The sequence below is a fragment of the Centruroides sculpturatus genome, unplaced genomic scaffold (genome assembly GCF_000671375.1).
Source record: "Centruroides sculpturatus isolate CEXI.00-Female unplaced genomic scaffold, Cexi_2.0 scaffold41, whole genome shotgun sequence".
Classification (NCBI taxonomy): Eukaryota; Metazoa; Arthropoda; class Arachnida; order Scorpiones; family Buthidae; genus Centruroides; species Centruroides sculpturatus.
The window spans coordinates 722,679-740,681 of NW_019384983.1; the positions used below are offsets into that span (position 1 = coordinate 722,679).

General features: G+C 26.2%; 2 protein-coding genes and 1 long non-coding RNA gene across 4 annotated transcripts in view; 1 reads left to right on the forward strand and 2 right to left on the reverse strand.

Moving 5' to 3' along the window:
• The window catches only part of LOC111632873 (succinate dehydrogenase [ubiquinone] cytochrome b small subunit, mitochondrial-like), a 24,833-nt gene extending 8,864 nt beyond the window's left edge, over window positions 1–15,969 (forward strand). Inside the window, exons 3-5 of the mRNA XM_023377403.1 lie at window positions 2,307–2,445; window positions 8,679–8,852; window positions 15,588–15,969. Coding sequence (XP_023233171.1) covers window positions 2,307–2,445; window positions 8,679–8,852; window positions 15,588–15,591 — 317 coding nt within the window. The 3' untranslated portion in view covers window positions 15,592–15,969. The remainder of the gene's footprint in view (window positions 1–2,306; window positions 2,446–8,678; window positions 8,853–15,587) is intronic.
• The window catches only part of LOC111632874, a 23,380-nt gene extending 6,790 nt beyond the window's left edge, over window positions 1–16,590 (reverse strand). Inside the window, exon 1 of one of the 2 annotated variants that reach the window (XR_002757942.1) lies at window positions 16,118–16,590. This is a non-coding gene — a long non-coding RNA (uncharacterized LOC111632874). Of the gene's footprint in view, window positions 1–16,067 lie in introns of both variants that reach the window. The other variant, XR_002757943.1, reaches the window with a different exon arrangement.
• LOC111632872 (RING finger protein 145-like) lies at window positions 13,912–15,692 on the reverse strand. The gene is made up of 2 exons (XM_023377402.1): window positions 15,574–15,692; window positions 13,912–15,464 (listed from the first exon to the last, which is right to left on the reverse strand). The coding sequence occupies exon 2, from the start codon at window positions 15,424–15,426 to the stop codon at window positions 14,572–14,574; it is 855 nt and encodes a 284-aa protein (XP_023233170.1). The 5' UTR covers window positions 15,427–15,464; window positions 15,574–15,692; the 3' UTR covers window positions 13,912–14,571.
• Window positions 16,591–18,003: the final 1,413 nt, after the last annotated feature.

Genomic DNA, 18,003 nt, shown 5'->3' on the forward strand with positions numbered 1-18,003 from the left:
AGAAGTGTTTCTTTCACAAGAAATGTATAAAATTAGTGCTGTATTAGACTTACGGTACCTAATTTACATACTGTACAGACGATAATAAACTCAACTTACTAGCCTAAAATCTCCGTAGCGTGTTGCCAGGCGGCAGAAAGCATATATATAATTATAATAAAGTTACAATAAATTAAGTTAATATATAATTATATATACAGTACCTAATTTATATATAATTAATATATAATTATATGTACAGTACCTAATTTATATATAATACTGTACAGACGATAGTAATCTCTCTGTAGCGTGGCGCTTGACAGCAGAAAATAGTTTGGCTGCCTGATGACGTTTTACGTAATTATAGGAGTTTTTTTACCATTTTTTACGGATACTGTCACAATTTTTTCGCAGTTTTATAGAAATCGTAATTATAGGAACCCGTTTTATAGGGGTCTACTGTACATTCTTAAGGATAATTAACTGATACTTTAAACACTGTTTTTGAACATGTTTTTTTATGTTTCTTGACACCTCTTCTATCTTATTTAGAATATATAGTTCCATTGATTAATCTTTACTGGAAATGTCAGTTCTAAACCACCATGCTTAACTGACATGACTAATGATATATATATGTATATGATTTCCATATTTATTAGCTTTGAAATCTTAGACTTAAATAAAATGTTTCCAATTTCTCCAAAATTCTGTCTTGTACTCTTCAAATCTATTTCTGCATAGCTAGAGCACATACTATGAATTTTCCTTATTCTAGGGATGGATTAATTTCACTGATCTGAGCAAAAGAAAAAAAACTCTTGAAAAACAAATGCTTGTTGTTCCTAAAGAAGCTTAGGTCTATTCCACATTTCAAAGAACTCTATTTGAATGTTCTCCTCATCAAATTCCTTTACAAAACTATATTCCAAACTTCAAACCATGTATCATGTGATTCATTCTAAAATGTTCTATGTTTAAAAATCAAAATGTTGTTAGTTGTTATTAAGTGAATATTGTTAGATTCTGTTTGGCCTGACAGTGCACAATTATGATAGATTTTTTTAATTATTAATTTATTTAATATTTTAATTCAAAATACTGAAATCACCAAAGTAATGTGGCCAAAATAATTATCATTTTAAAATATAATCTTCAAAACTTTTTAATGTGGATTTGAGATAGTGTTTGATTATGTTAGAATTACACTAGTTGATTTTTTTTTTTGACAAGAATTAGCAAACTGAATTCATATAAATCAGGATTTCATCTTTTTTTCATTGGAAAGAGCATAATTGTTAAAGGAAGGAAATAAGATACTAATTTTCTTTCCCAACAGAACTTAATTTATGTACTTATACTGGTTTATATTTCAAGTTTTTTAATTAATGAAATTTACACAGTCACAATTACATTATGGATTGAGAGAGAGAGATTCAGAAATTAGTGAAGTGAGGTGCTTCCAAGTATAAATATTCAAGTTCAAAGTCATGAAGAAACAGTCCATGTGAAAATTGAGCAGAGTTAAATTATTATTGGAATAAGGAAGTAGAAATAACTTATCCACATCTCTGTAAAAATTTGAATACTGATTGATTTTCTTCCTCTTTGTTTTATTGGTATGTGATTTTGTGGGAAGTAAATAGAAGATAATTCAGTGGTTAATGAAAGGACTTTTCTTTCTGGTGGACTTAACCTTTAATCTTTTCTCTCAAGGCTCAAAGTTGACACTTTTTTTTGTCTGGAGACTTAGACACAACTTTTACTATTACTATCTCCAGAGAAGTCTTAGTTACCTAATTTCTCTCTCTCTCTCTCTCTCTCTCTCTAAATAGAAATAATTTATTTTAATTTACTCAAATCTCAAATTTAACACTATTTTTTTATTTAATGGGAGAGCCATTAACATAAAATATGCAGCAAATAACAACTCAAGTAGAGTGAGAAATATAAATTAATAATAAAATTCTTTATATAGAATTATTTATAATAAACTTTATAATTTTTTTTCACAATATTTTTTAATCTGTAATTTAATTCAATAATGCTTTTCTTCCAGAAATTCTAAATTAAAATTAATTTATTATAATTATTAAATTATCATGAGAAGAGGCTTAACTGCCTTATTTCAGACAAATTACTTCATATCTGATTATTACCTTACTTTAATCATAGCCCAATAATTCAACAGATTGTTTATCTTTAATCAAAAATTGGGTTTGTTAGTTGTTTATTTAATTCAATAAAATATAAATTTAATATTCATTGTGAAATTGTTAACATTTTAGTATTAACAAATTTTATCAATTTTTATTTCTTTTTAGGACATGACCATAGTTTTATGTGGACTTTAGAGAGAGTAGTATCTCTGTCATTAATGGGAATGATGCCAGCTGCTTTTGTTTTCTCTCATCCCATAATGGATTATCTTGTTTCATTGGCTCTTGTTGCACATGTTCATTGGTAAAGTCATTTTACTCTACAGTATATTTAATTCTAATTTTAAAAATTTTGGCAGAGCTGGAAAATATAAAATATTAAAATTCTAATCTTTAATTGACTTATTATTTTTTATAATAATAATTATGCAAATTAACAGTTAACATAAATAAATTGCTAATAAAGAAAATACAAAGTTATATAATCTAAATAATATACAGTTCATGGTTATGATTTATATTAAATAATTCAAAAAGTGATCATTGAGAGAACTTTTAATATTGATCAAATTACTTTTACAAATGTTCACATTTGTTCGTGAATATTTCTCACAATACTTTACGTATTCATATTACATAGTATATTCTGGTATATTTTTATTCAATAAAGAAGTTTAATTAATTAAAACTACAACAACAAAGTTACAATAAAGAATTACAGTCTGTATTCAAATAAAGTTTACATAAATCATTAAATAAAAATGTAAAATTTTTGAAAAAAGATTTTTAAAGTATAATGCAAGTGTTTAACAGATCTTTCTTATAACTCTACTGACAAAATGAAAAGATAAACTAGTTAAAGGAATTTCTGGCATGGTTTTACAATTAAGAAAATTATTGTTCATCGTCATTCACTGATTTGCTTTATACTTTGTAGTTTCTTTAAGTAATTGAAAGAATTATCTAGACCTTATTAATTAACAAATAATTCGAAAGCACAAATTCTATTATAGATTGTAAGTTTATCAAAAGAAATATATATAAAACATGAGTCAGATGACAATTGTATCTATGTTGAAATATAAAATAGCTCTGTATAATAAAACATTTGATATAATTCTGAAATATATAGATATTATTCTATCTGAAGATGTTGTTGTATATACATTTTAATTTATAGGCCATATGTCATTTAAAGAAAAGAGCTAAGAACTAGACAATAAAACTTTTGGTTTTGTATAGCTATTGAAAAATATGAATTTTAACAAGATCAAATTATTAATTTTTTAGTATAATTTGTGAACTAGCCACTTATATTATAATTTATATTTTAGATGTTGTTTGTTTATTAATTAAAATAATAATCAGTAAGACCATAAAATACAAATGGACATTTTTATATGTTATCTCTGTATTTGTGTAATAAATTATCTGAATTAAGATTTAAATATTAAAACAAGAATAAAATATCAAAAATATTCTTCATAATTATTTTCTTAATTTCTTTTATAAACTTAATGATGATTTTCATTCTCGTTTGTCTTGAATTCATTAAAAGCTTGTATTCTCATTTTTTAAAGCATTTTATGAATAAGATGTGGTTTCAATGAGTTCTGTAAAATTCTTTAAGTTGTCATGATTTAAGAATTCAAAAGTATAGCCCATAATTTCCTTTCATTGTTTTGAAGAATGAAACTTGTCAGAAGAAGCTAACAGAAAAGAGAACAGATGCATTTGTGAGATTTGGGAAATTGTTTTTCGGTAGAATTTTAGCAAAAAGTCAAGTTATAAGAAACTTTTCTTTATTTCCTCCATTTCCCACAGAATTAGTTTAACTGTCAAAATCTGTCTGTTAGTAGGAGGTCTTCAAGACAACAAGCCCCCCTCATCTGGAAAGTTTTGGGGATAGAATTTTTGCAACTGATTGTTAATAGATGGGAATGTCAACTTTGAAACAATTACACGGGGAGAATATAATAACAATTAAAAGAAATAGTAAACTTTCCAACCGATTGGTTTAATTCCCACCATCCTAGCAGGCCCAGCGATGGCACATTTGGAGTGTCATCACTACAAAACATAAAGTCACTTGACCTTAAATAACACACCTGATGGGGATATAACAGCCATTCACCTGATCTTCGGGGCATTCATTTTCCAAGAAATCTTTTTACCTTGTGCCTTGTTGCCATGTGCATTACCAGATAGATCCTTCGTCTCCCCAAACCTTTGCCACCCAACTACAGACCATTAGAAAAGAAGTAGGATGATTAACCGATTTTATGTAAACTCTCTCTCTCAGTCTGTTAATTTGTAAGAGAATCATACCGTAGAAGCGGGAATTGTATCCCTAGAATCTATTCAAGTTATCTTTTAGTATTTGTATTCATTTGTAATCGTTTTACTTTGTATTAAACCCTTGTTGAATTTTAATTTTGCTCTTACTTGTGTATTGACGACCTCGCTAATCTTCCCACTTGCATTAACTAGAAGAAAATCAAAGAACACCATCCACTGACTCTGTGAATGGCCTTCATCAGGCTGATGTCAGAGAAAAGGGTTGAGCCCCAGGCGTCTCACACATTCTTCTTTCTCTTATATTATCACAAAATATGAACAGGTTTTTAAAAATTGAATCTGAGTAAATTTTATATTGAATTCACTTATGTAAAGAATATAAATTTTTATCTGTTTCATCATTTTTGTTATAATGCCAGAATGATATAATAAATTTTTGTAATGTATCCAAATAGCTAATTTCTTGTGCTTAATTATTTTGATTGAAATTTTTATCATAAGTATTTAAATAATTTTAATGTAATTTTCTGTATTTGCAAATATATGCTTGTAAAAAAATGAATGAATATTTTTCTATTTTAACACATGAATCTGTAGTTATCTATCACATATTTAATCTAATTAAAAGAAGAGTAACTAAAATGTAATAAATTTAACTAATATTTATATTTGATTTAATTTATAATAGTTCTCCACTTTCTAAAGAAGGTAAAAAAATTTTTATTTTTTATTTTTTTGACTTCTTTAGAAAATGTAAATGTTTAAATATAAAATTAATACAAATATATCTTGATTTTAAACTATATAAACTGCAATTTAAGATTTTGTTTTGAATTTTGTACTGTACTGTATTTAGTTTTATATTTGAAACTTGAAAAGAAATTGCAAATGTTTTGTATTTTAAAGTTATTTAAAGTATTGTCAACTTTAATTATATAAAATAATTTAATTTGATAATACATAATAAATATNCATGTATGTCCTTCAAGGAGGCAAGGCAAAAAATGATTAGTGACACATTTTTTTGCAAATTATATTGCAAGAAAATGTAAATTTTGGTACGGTATTAACAATTGTATCAGAACAAAAATAATGTGTTGATTAGAACATTAGTGAGGATGTAGAAGTCCACAATTGCACTGCTTACCGTTGGTATCATTTTATGAAATGGGAAGAAAATTGTATTTGATGTTTGCAGTCATACACTAATGTAGAAGCACATCATAAGCACCATACAATATTCCTGCTAATCTGACATGCAGTAAGTTTTAAAACTAAAGAGGTATAATTGTTTAGTTGTCTACTAAAAGAAAATAGATTTCAGTGTGATTGGAGGATTGACCATCTTTGGTTTTTAAAATTTTGTTATAAAAATTTACAATAAAATCTTTTTGGTTAAATTACTGGCATGAATTAAAAGATTAATGATTAAAACTTTTAAATGTTTTTTAATTTGTTTGATCAAAAACATTATTAAAGCATATAATCCTAAAAAAAATAATAATAATTCAAATACTGGAAACATAGTAGAACGGACATTTGAAATTTGCCGACTAGAATGGTCGGTTAACCGATGTGACGGTTAATCGGGGTCGGATAATCGATGCTTTAGTGTATTTATTTTGTTTGTACAAAATAAAAAAAATCATTTTTAACGATACAATAGTCTTCGTTAGGTTTAACATCAATAAAAATTCAATGCGAAGTGACACGCAACGGAGAAAAATTTCAACATAGAATAGGTTAATATATTTTTTCATACATAATCAGTTATCCGAAACATCGATTTTTTTTTCTGAACAACCCCAGTCCCCAATTGATTCAGATAAACGACGCTCTACTGTATTAGAAATTTTGTATTTAAGAATTGTTATTTAAGTTTTGTTAACTTCTTATCTGTTATAAAACATAATATAGGAAAAGGATGGTAATTGGTCAAATTTTTGCCCTCCAGTTTTTGCATTTCTTGATGTTTTGAAACTAAGAAGCCTAAAAATGTAAAAACCCATATAAAGTAAATAGTGTGTGCATATGCATGTCTGCTTACCACGTACATTTATTTTGCATTATATCTCAGAATTGGATGAATGAAAAATTTTGAAAATTGATTATTTTTATATATGTGGATTTGGGGTTGAAGGTCAAGGGAATGGAGAAATAGAGGGACCACATGTCACACATCTCCAGTGGGATCATATTTAATTAATGAAAATTTTACTTGTTATTAGCATTTACAATTTTTTTAAAATGTAATCTTTAACTTCAAAATCATGCTTTTTGCCTTTTTATAATAATTAATAATATAAAAATTATTTTAAAATAAAATCTCATAATGGATGGCACAAGACACAATTTCAACTTTGACTAGTGCTATAGTATATATTTAAATATTTTTTTTAAATAGAGATTTTTATCATAATTCAACAGAATTACTCCTTTTAAGCTTTTGTTATTACTTAAATTTTATATCATTTATTGATCATCTCAATGGTCCCCTTAACATCCTATTCAAGTGCTGGAAAAGTTGAGCAAGTGCCTTTGGCAACTTTTTTTCTATTATTACTATTGAAAATATTTCAGTTTTGTAAAAAAAGAATTATTGAATTGAAAGTATACACTAAGATTTTATTTTTTATTACAAAGATATGGTAATTGTTTAATAAGGAATCCCAAAAAAATTCTTAATATGTAGTTTTGTATGTGAAAAGAACTAGTGTAGAACATAAAAAATTAACTTTGTTAAAAATTACAGAAAAGATAGAAAAGGACTCATAACTCTCACTGGTACAATCAAAATAATGACGATTAAGATTTTAATTTAGATACATGGAATGTAATTGAGATATAATATTGGCTGAATTTTAAGATTAATGATTTAAACTTCAAAACTTCTATATATAAAATTAAAATTAAATATTTAAATAATTGCTTTTTAAATGTTTCAATATTACTATTCTTTAATGTTTCTTAAGAAATATAAATTAATGATTTTTCTGTATGATGTTCACTGGTAAACATGGTACATGGTATGATGTCCAATAGTAAACATGTACCACATATGAAATATGGTAAATAGTTGTTTACAATGATTATAGAAAAATTAATTGAATAGAAATATAATGCTACATTTGATTCTAAAATGTAAAATCTGACTAATTTTTTTTAATGTGATTGATTATAATGTTGCTGACGGAGTGTATCCTTACTTGGCTTATGTTATGGCAAGGAACAAGCTATTATTTTGGTTACATATTGTTTGTATATACAGTGGAACCTCGGTATACGTCTGCTTTAGAATACGTCCAATTCTGAATACGTCTTGTTTGGACGAAACAAATTTTGCTCGGTATACGACTTTTGTTCGGTATACGACTTAATTCAATTATACGCGCCATCTATGAACAAGTAGCACTATCGGTGTACTACACTAGACTAGACGTTCGCGGTGCTACGGTTTATAACTTTGTTAAATTTCTTCTGATTTTAATTTGTAAGTAACATTTTATTATTTTTATTAATCATGAATTGCAAAATAAAATCATGAATTTTATTATTTTTATTAATCATGAATTGCAAATAAAAAAATGACTAGAATCACAACGGAACTGAAAAAAGAGATTGTTGAGAAATATGAAGGTGGCACGCGTGTTCGAGATTTAACTGTTGCATTCCGTATTCCGAGAACGACGATATCGACAATCATGAAAAATAAAGACATTATTAAATTTGCTAACGTTGCGAAAGGGGTTAATTAAAAATAACAGTATTTGATTTTGTTAATTTTATCTGAAGATATTTTTTTTTCTTTATAAAAAAATCATATTTAAATTAAATTATTGATAACAATAAAGTTTACTAAATTATATCCATATTTTGTTTGGATCTCTGATCTTGTAGACATTCTTGCTGTACATCTGTGAATTAATAAGTCTTTGTAGTTTTCAATAAATTTACTATTTCCTGTATAATCCTTACTAAAAAAAATTTTTTCAGGTAAAATTAATGATTTTATTTATTTCAGAAATATAGATTCTTTTAATTTCAAAGAATTCAAATTTAAAGTATTTTAAACTAATATCATATAATATAATAAAGGAATTCTTTTTGTAAATTCTTTGAAATTTAATCAATACATTTTATAAAATTTTTTAAATCTAAAATTAATACTATTAATAATATTTTATTTTAATTGAAATATTCTTAATTACATAAATTCTGAATTTATTATTTCAATTTCAGGGGCATAGAAAGTGTTGTTGTTGATTATGTTCGCCCAAGAATTTTTGGATCAACTATAGCAAACGTTTCACTTGCATCTGTTTATTTCTTATCTGCTTTATCATTAGGAAGTCTGTTTTATTTCAATTATTCTGATGTTGGATTAGTGAATGCTATTAAAATGTTCTTTTCTCTGTAAGTTTAGAATCTTAATGTAATAATTTTGAAATTGATAGCTTTATACTGATAGGAATAAGGGAAAAACTAGTTTATTTCAGAATGAAAAACTACATTGAAAACTAATAAATTATTTATACAGGAATACTGTGTTTCTTTAAGACTCAATAAAAATTTCTGAAGTACCATAAAAAAACTTTATTGTGAATATTTTAAAATAGATAATTAAAATAAACTTTTGATCAGCATTTTTAAAAAGTTTCTTTCATATATCATTTAGCAGTCCATTAACTAGCATTACTTGTGGCAAAAATAGAAGTAATTTGTTACACAGCCAACATCTTTTACTAACTGATATAATTCATTGAGTAACACTAGCTAAAATACATGAATTTTCAAATGAAATTAACAAAGAAGTAACACATCATATAAATTTGTTTCAAATAAAATATTAAAAATTAAGTAAAAATGTTAAATTTATTTAGTAACTAATACAGTATTTTTAAATAGCTTCTTTTTAGAAAATTTTGTAATTTATTTTTCAATAAATAATTTCTTTATGCGAGTGATAATTTATCAAAAACAAAACAATTCATAAATAAAATATTAATTTTTAAAAATATAAATTATTTTCAGATTTATTATTCAAATCATTCTTATTCTCATGATTTTCTATTGAAAAAGTGAAATAATCTCATTTTTTTTAACTAAAAGAAATAACTTTTTAATTTCATTTCTATATTTTCATAAAATATAGAAATGAAATTAATATTGATAGTTTTTCATAAAAATATCTACTACTATCTACTGTATTCATAGTCATAATGATCCAAAAGTATTATTCTTCTTTTACATCATACATTTAAGATATATTGTAATGTAATTAGATTTACACTCAATTCTGTTTATATGGGGACATTTTTACACAATTTTGATTTAATACATTAGACTTTTTTTAAAATCTTCAAATAAATAATTCCACACTTCTTATCTGATAAATTTATAGGTGTTATTGAGATCATCATTTGATTTTAATTCTAAGAAACAGTTGTTTTCTAGATTTCTATTTAAAAAAAAAAAAATTAGAATTTTCATAAATTTAAGGCTGATACACACTCAAGTAAATTAAAAAAAAATTTTTTTTTTTTTTTTTACTTTTTCCACTCTATGGGCATTGATAGACCTTTTAATCATAATCATCATGGGTTTGATTAAAAGGCCTCTCAATGATGAGGGATGAAGCTGACTTATTTCAGACAGACCATCTCCAAAACATCATGGGATTTTTTAACTGTGCAGAATCATTCTTGGGTCCTCTTATCAAGCCAGTCTTTGGGTATGATTATAAAGTTTAATGGTTAAATGAGAATGATGTTATCATTATTCTTACTTTCACTAGATATTTTGACCAATTTATTTACAACAACATTGCTATTTCTAAAATCAAAGTTATGAATGTTGCTAGTGTTGTCTTATATGAAATATTTTATCGGAATGCTTACATGGGCAGTAATTTGTGTCATTCAGTTTATAATCCACAGTTTATACATTTGAATGAATTTAGAAACATCAATATTACCATATGCAATTTTATTCATGGTTAATGCATTCCTTTGGGAATTTTGTTAGAAATGTCATCAGAATAGAGCAATCATTGAGCTAAATTAGTGATTTATGACTGACTTGTCAGTAATTCATTTAACTTGTTTGACTTTACAAACATACCTTCTGATTAAGATTTGGAATATTTTTATGGAATATTTGAATATGTGTAGCAACAAATAGTCTTTCATTCCAAGTTCATCCTGTGATTGAAGCAGTCAGGAAAAATTTAATTAAAAGTTTGACTTGTTTTTTTTACATTTGGAATGAAAACTGTATGCAACAAAGAATAATATAAATAGAAAAAATTTACTATAAATAGATGTAAATCTATCTTAAAATATGAAAACTATTTTTATAATAATTATAATTAAACTATCCTTATTCAGACTGTTATTTATTTGAAGTCAAAGGATATAAAGAAATTCACTCATGTTTTCAAGTTCATAGGCATTCAAGTTTAAGCAATAAAATACAGTAAACATTTAAAAGTCAATTTACATTCCAAGCAATTCAAAAGTGGTATTCTATTATTTTTGTGGTAACAAGACAGCACTAATGTTAAATAGTGAAAATTAAGTTAAGATTTAAAATGAATGTAAATGAAAAAATATTTACATTCATTTTAAATCTTAACTTAAATGAAAAAATATTTGTTACAGTTAAATTTTACTATATTAAAATTTATTTACATATTATTAAGCTATTTGAATAATGTTTACTGTTATGTAGCATTTATAATAATATAAACAGCTTAATAAGAGAGAAGGATGTTTAAATGATTATAAAATAGAGAAAGATTATAGTTCTTAAAATAAATTGGTTCTGGAAAGAAGGCAGAAATGAATACTACAGATATTAATTCTATTGTAAAGGTTTAATTTGAATAATACATTTTAAACAGTAGAATCCATTTATTGTAATTACATTGGTACTTGCCTGTTCTGATTATGATAAACAACTAATAACATTAAGCTGCACAAGTAAATAAGACTATAATGAATAGAAATTAGACAGAAATTTTATTTTTATTGACCCTTACATTAAAGAACATATTAAAATTCAAAAATGTATACTTTGAAAAGTTATTTATTATTATAATTATTATTATTAATAATTCATCTGATGATGTGTGTCTGCTGTTTTTGAAATATCATTGTTAACAAAAGTTAACATAAAGTAGAAAAAAATGTTAGCAACTCCATACTACTATACTGCATGCAAACAATTGTGGTGATTGTGCTTTTCAGCCACATATCAAGGCTGATAAAAAATATAATAACAAAACAGGTGGAAAATCAGAATTCCTGGTTATGAATGTTAAGTAAGTAAAATGAAGAAATGCGAGATTGAGAATCATTTGTTATAGTTTAAAATTTTTTTTTAGTAATTCAATAGTGGTGATATGTAAATATGAGTTTAATTACAGAAATATTTCATTTAAAATTTAAATTAGAAACATAAATAGAAAAATTTGTTTTAATATAAATTTTCAAACAGTTTATAAAAGAATACTTAAAACTTGAAAAAGAGCACTTCAAAAAGAAACAATCTTAATTTTGATAAATCCAACACAAATTTAATGAACAAACATTTTCAGCCTATTTATAGGCAATCATCAAGTCAAAGTTACAACCTACATATTCCAATGTTTTGAATTTATAACATTCATTATGTACAGTACATTCTAAAATATAATGAAAAATCTTTAGGTTGTAATTTTGACCTGATGTTGGCCTATACCTTGCTTCTCGCATGGCTATTGTATTTCACTGTACCAGTATTATGTTTACTACTACACTCATTTCAGAAGCCCTCTGAACCCTTCTTCTAGTTCAGAATCTCAGACAATCCCTGAAGTAAAGACATTCTACAGTGAAAGCTAACATCATCGCTTCATGTCTTGTGCTAGTTATGGCAACAACATGTCATATCCATGTAAGAACATGTTTATATTTATTTGATATCTTGGAAACAAAACACAAAATGACATGTTGTACAATACATTGAATTGTTAATGAATAACTTTTCATCACTGAGATGTTCATCTCTGATTTCTAATACTATATAATAATTCAAATCTTATGGCTTCATCTTGATACTAAATAAATTTATGGGAAAAATTTCAAATATTTATTTAGTTTATATTTTTATATTTAGAAAAAATTGTAACTCTAATCAATATGTGGATAAATATTTGACACTTTCCTATTTAATCAGTGTTTAATAATGTATTTCATTGTATTGCTAATCAGATCTGGTTGATATTATTTTTGAAATTTGAGAATAATTATGTACTTAAATGGAAAACATTTTGATAATTAAAATTGAATGCTCACTTGGCTTTAAATATGTTTATTACAAATTTATTTTAAACTTACAGGTAAGTTTATTTGATATATGTTTAAAATAAAATTTGTTTTAATATAAATTTTCAAACAGTTTATAAAAGAATACTTAAAACTTGAAAAAGAGCACTTCAAAAAGAAACAATCTTAATTTTGATAAATCCAACACAAATTTAATGAACAAACATTTTCAGCCTATTTATAGGCAATCATCAAGTCAAAGTTACAACCTACATATTCCAATGTTTTGAATTTATAACATTCATTATGTACAGTACATTCTAAAATATAATGAAAAATCTTTAGGTTGTAATTTTGACCTGATGTTGGCCTATACCTTGCTTCTCGCATGGCTATTGTATTTCACTGTACCAGTATTATGTTTACTACTACACTCATTTCAGAAGCCCTCTGAACCCTTCTTCTAGTTCAGAATCTCAGACAATCCCTGAAGTAAAGACATTCTACAGTGAAAGCTAACATCATCGCTTCATGTCTTGTGCTAGTTATGGCAACAACATGTCATATCCATGTAAGAACATGTTTATATTTATTTGATATCTTGGAAACAAAACACAAAATGACATGTTGTACAATACATTGAATTGTTAATGAATAACTTTTCATCACTGAGATGTTCATCTCTGATTTCTAATACTATATAATAATTCAAATCTTATGGCTTCATCTTGATACTAAATAAATTTATGGGAAAAATTTCAAATATTTATTTAGTTTATATTTTTATATTTAGAAAAAATTGTAACTCTAATCAATATGTGGATAAATATTTGACACTTTCCTATTTAATCAGTGTTTAATAATGTATTTCATTGTATTGCTAATCAGATCTGGTTGATATTATTTTTGAAATTTGAGAATAATTATGTACTTAAATGGAAAACATTTTGATAATTAAAATTGAATGCTCACTTGGCTTTAAATATGTTTATTACAAATTTATTTTAAACTTACAGGTAAGTTTATTTGATATATGTTTAAAATAAAATTTGTTTTTTACCATGTTGACTCAGTAAGTCAAATTTGAATATTTTGCATATTTTAAGCTTATATTTTGATTTTTAATAATTTATTTAAAAAAATGAAAAGTAATTAGACAAAAGCCATCAAAGAACAATATTTTATTACAAATATAATTGCACATTCATTGGTTTGATGGAAATGACACATTTGATATTTATTTACATTTTTTCATTTAATTATTTAAATTCAAAAATTTTACGCAGAGAAATTAATTAACAATATATATGAATAATTCCATTTTGTCTTGTGTAAATGGAATTATTTAACATGCTAAATGAATATGAATAATTAATAAACAAAACTTAACAAGAAATAATTATACATTTTATCTAAACTATTTGCATTTTTATATTAATATGATATACATAGAATATAAATTTAAAAATATTTGTACTATATTTTAAATTTTTGTGTTTTTATTAATTTATGACTAGAATTGAAACTTAAGTTAAATTAGTTGAAACTTACAAATCAAAGTAATTATTGGTAAATAAGATTACTGTTTGTCACTTGGTCATTTATTTCTTTCCCGTTTCATTGATGTGTATATATATTTTTTGTGCTTTTTTGTTTTTCCAAGATAAAAATCCTTTGTAAATAAATATCTAATAATAAATAAGTTTACAAATAATAAAAGAGATCAACATAAAAATAAATATATGTATATAAATTTAATGGCAAAAGCCATAGATATCTAGAAACTTTATATTTTCTACAGAATTAGTTTCAATGTTCTTTTTACATTACATTAGTTCTTGTTTGCATATGGGGCAAGTCGATCTTTCTTTTAAACTCCTTCTTAAACATGTTCCATGGAACATGTGTTTACATGGTGTAACTCTTGCACATAACATATCTTGTAAACATATTGCACAAACATCATTTTTCTCTGCTAGTTCTTTCCAGGTTGCATAGCGATACTGATCTAGATATGATCTTTCTTGTAACAGTACTTGCCAATAATGATCCATATACTTTAAACCTAAAAATACATTAATATAACAGGAAGCCAGAATCAGTGTCCAACCTGCCTCTGACCATAACCAAACAAGCGTTATCATGAAACCTGAAGCAAGAGATGTTACCAGGTGTAGAATTACTGGAGTCCAAAATATTTCCATATTTTCAAAGAATTCTAACTGTAACCATGTCAAAAAATGTGGAGCTTTTTCTTGACAAGCCTTTTCTGTTAAGATGTAATACAACAGGGTAATAGTAATATAAAGCCATTTTGGATGAAAATGCTGCATTCCTTGCTCCAAACCAAACATGATCAACATAAATACTCCAGTTATTACAAAACTAACGGCTCTGATGAAATCAAGCAAAAGTTTAGTGGCAGTGAAAGCCAAAAGTCGTACATTAGATTGTCGGCTAACTGTAGCAACGAATGGCACTTCTTCTTCATATATAGAAAGTAGTAATTTCATATATCTTGCTAAGTAACCAAAAATATTATAAAATAAAAGTGAATATAGTCCAGTGAGACGTTCTTGCGGGCAAAACCAACAGTCACATAGCATGAAAAAAATCACTTGATTTGCTAAACTAGAAAAGGCATGGGCGTGCTTAAGGGTTTGATCAGACTGTCTATTCATATTTGATGGCACAAGTTAGTTCACTTCAATATCTGTTACTATAATAAAAATATGAGTAGTTTTAGAAATATTTTAAAATATGATAAAAAAAGAAATTTTTACTTAAATAACACTAAGTGAAATAAAATATTTACGAAATTAACTTACCTATTCTTTTACAGATAATTTCACGAAAGAACCAACTTTTATCGCTCTAGAAGAGCGTTAAAATCACACAACTTGTCTTCAACTGAGCGTCGCACAAAATGACGCCGTTTCCTAACGGTACTATAATTATAGTATTTTGGAGAGCAACGTACTGTAAACATGACGCAATGAATAATAGTGTGCAACTAAATATGGACAGAACACTAATGTTTAGGTCAACAGACTACGCCAAGTATGTTCTTTTTGAAGTTCTAATCGTATTTCAACCAAAACTACTACTTTGAAAGAACCTCGTGTTTGTTATATAGTATTGCGTCATAACTTTATAGTGTAGCTGCAGTGGCAGGTTACGCAAAGATATTTAAGTGTATTTGAGAATTTTACAGTTAAAATGTTGAAATTAGGTAGACTAAAGTTTCTCCTCTTCATAAGCGTACAACGAATTTTACAGATGACGCATCCTCACGATGTTTTTCAGCTGATTTCTTTTAAACTTTTTTTAAACGAATTTTAAATTCATTCTAAAACTTCATAAATGCGTTACCTTTAACATTTTTACGACTTAATTCGTTTTCGCAAGCAATTTTAGACAAGTTTTACAAAAATAACGACTAGAACGTCACACCATCACTTGATTCACTTTGGATGACGTCATGTTTACACTTTAAAATTTTGTTTTGTTTCTACGTATGCAAGTATTACGCAATATCTTAGACAAATGTTAAAGTCATTCTAGAAGTTTTTATTTGTCATTTTTATATCTCGTATATAATTAGCATTTGGTCATTTTAACGTACAGTATTATTATGATTTAGTATTACTGTATATAAATTAAAACTAATCAAATGTTAGTCGTATAATCTGCCCTCTCATTATAAAATATATTTTATTTCCTTTTTTTTATAGTTTTATTTCGTGAAGAAAGTAGTTAAAAACTAAACATCTGTTTTGTATTTTACGTCTCGACTCTTGTAGACATTCTGTACATGTTTGTTGGTCAATGACGTGTTAGCTAAAAATACTAAAAAGTTACAAGAGTTACACTACTGTTATAACTTTCATAGAATTCTAAATATATTGATTACTAAAGGGAGTTTTTAATTAATTCATCCCAAAAGTTTTGCGTACATAACGTAAATTTCTTATGAATAGGCAAGGCCGTTGAGAGTTTGTATGAGATCCTGGATAGAACAGTCAATGGCCAAATACGTAGTGTTTCTTTATTAATAAAAATCAGTCTTCGATTTTATTTTCAATTAGAAAAAATAACATTAATTTTATAGGGGTAGGATTCCACTACGAGTTCCGAAGATTTTTCCGGGCCCGGGGAAAAATGAAAAAATCCCCAGATCCCCTCCTTTCAATGACCTTGTTTATAGGTCCTATTATAATTGAAGTTATTCATTGAAATATATTTGTGGGGAAAAATTTAACCCTTTGAGACAAAACCCGAGAAAAGAAATGTTAAACATTTTAAAAATGTGGATTAAATAAGAAAAAAAATCTGTCTTTAAATAAACTGTCTCGAGTAGACTACGTTTGACGAATCTTTATTCTCTATTTTTTTCCTGTTGACTAAATTATATTTTATTTTATTTATGCCTAATACTATTATAAAACATAGATACATCAATACTATTAATTGATACTAAATATAAAGGTTTTATACTATAGAAACTGTTAATGGAAGTACTGTACAGTACCTGGAATGCATTTTGTTTCTGTGTATCTTGACTATTAACGTAATTTACTAATAATAGAAGTACGTTTGAACTTATCGACTTTGATTCTTCTGACTATCGAAAAGCCACGTATAAATTTCTATACAATAAATTTTTTATTCAAACAATTTTTTTTGAGCGGGTGGTTATCATGAAGCAAAAAAAGATTTAGCTTTTAATTTAAATATTTAATATAGAAAGTGAATGAATAATAATGATAATAGATAATAGTAACAGTCGGTTAAAGTTTTCAGTGGTGGATCCAGAAGAACCTGTAGGGAGGCTAATTTTTGTTACTGGGGAGGACTTAAGAATGATCCACAGGAGCTGCAAGTGCTTGATAGTTTTCTACCTGCCATTACTGTCCATCTTGAATTTAAATCGAAAATATGGATAAACTTGTATATTTATGAATAAAATCTATTCGTAAATGAGGAAACGACTGTTGGTGATCTATTATATAGTCAACTGACTATATAATAGTCTAGAATATCTAAAATATATAGTCATATAATATAATAGATATGCTATTAAAGTCGATGGCCGGATGGCGGAGGCGGTTAAGGCGTCATCTACCTACCTCTTTGGGATCCTGAGATAGAATCCAAAGTTTTCGGGATTTTTTCGTGGGTGGTTCGTAGGTGATATGTCGGGCTCGTCCTTCACCACTCTGTTATCTCCATTGCGGGCTTTGGCGAACCCACGATGG

Coding starts and splice junctions, on each gene's coding strand:
- LOC111632872 (XM_023377402.1), bottom strand. CDS start 15,426: ATGAATAGACAGTCTGATCAAACCCTTAAGCACGCCCATGCCTTTTCT.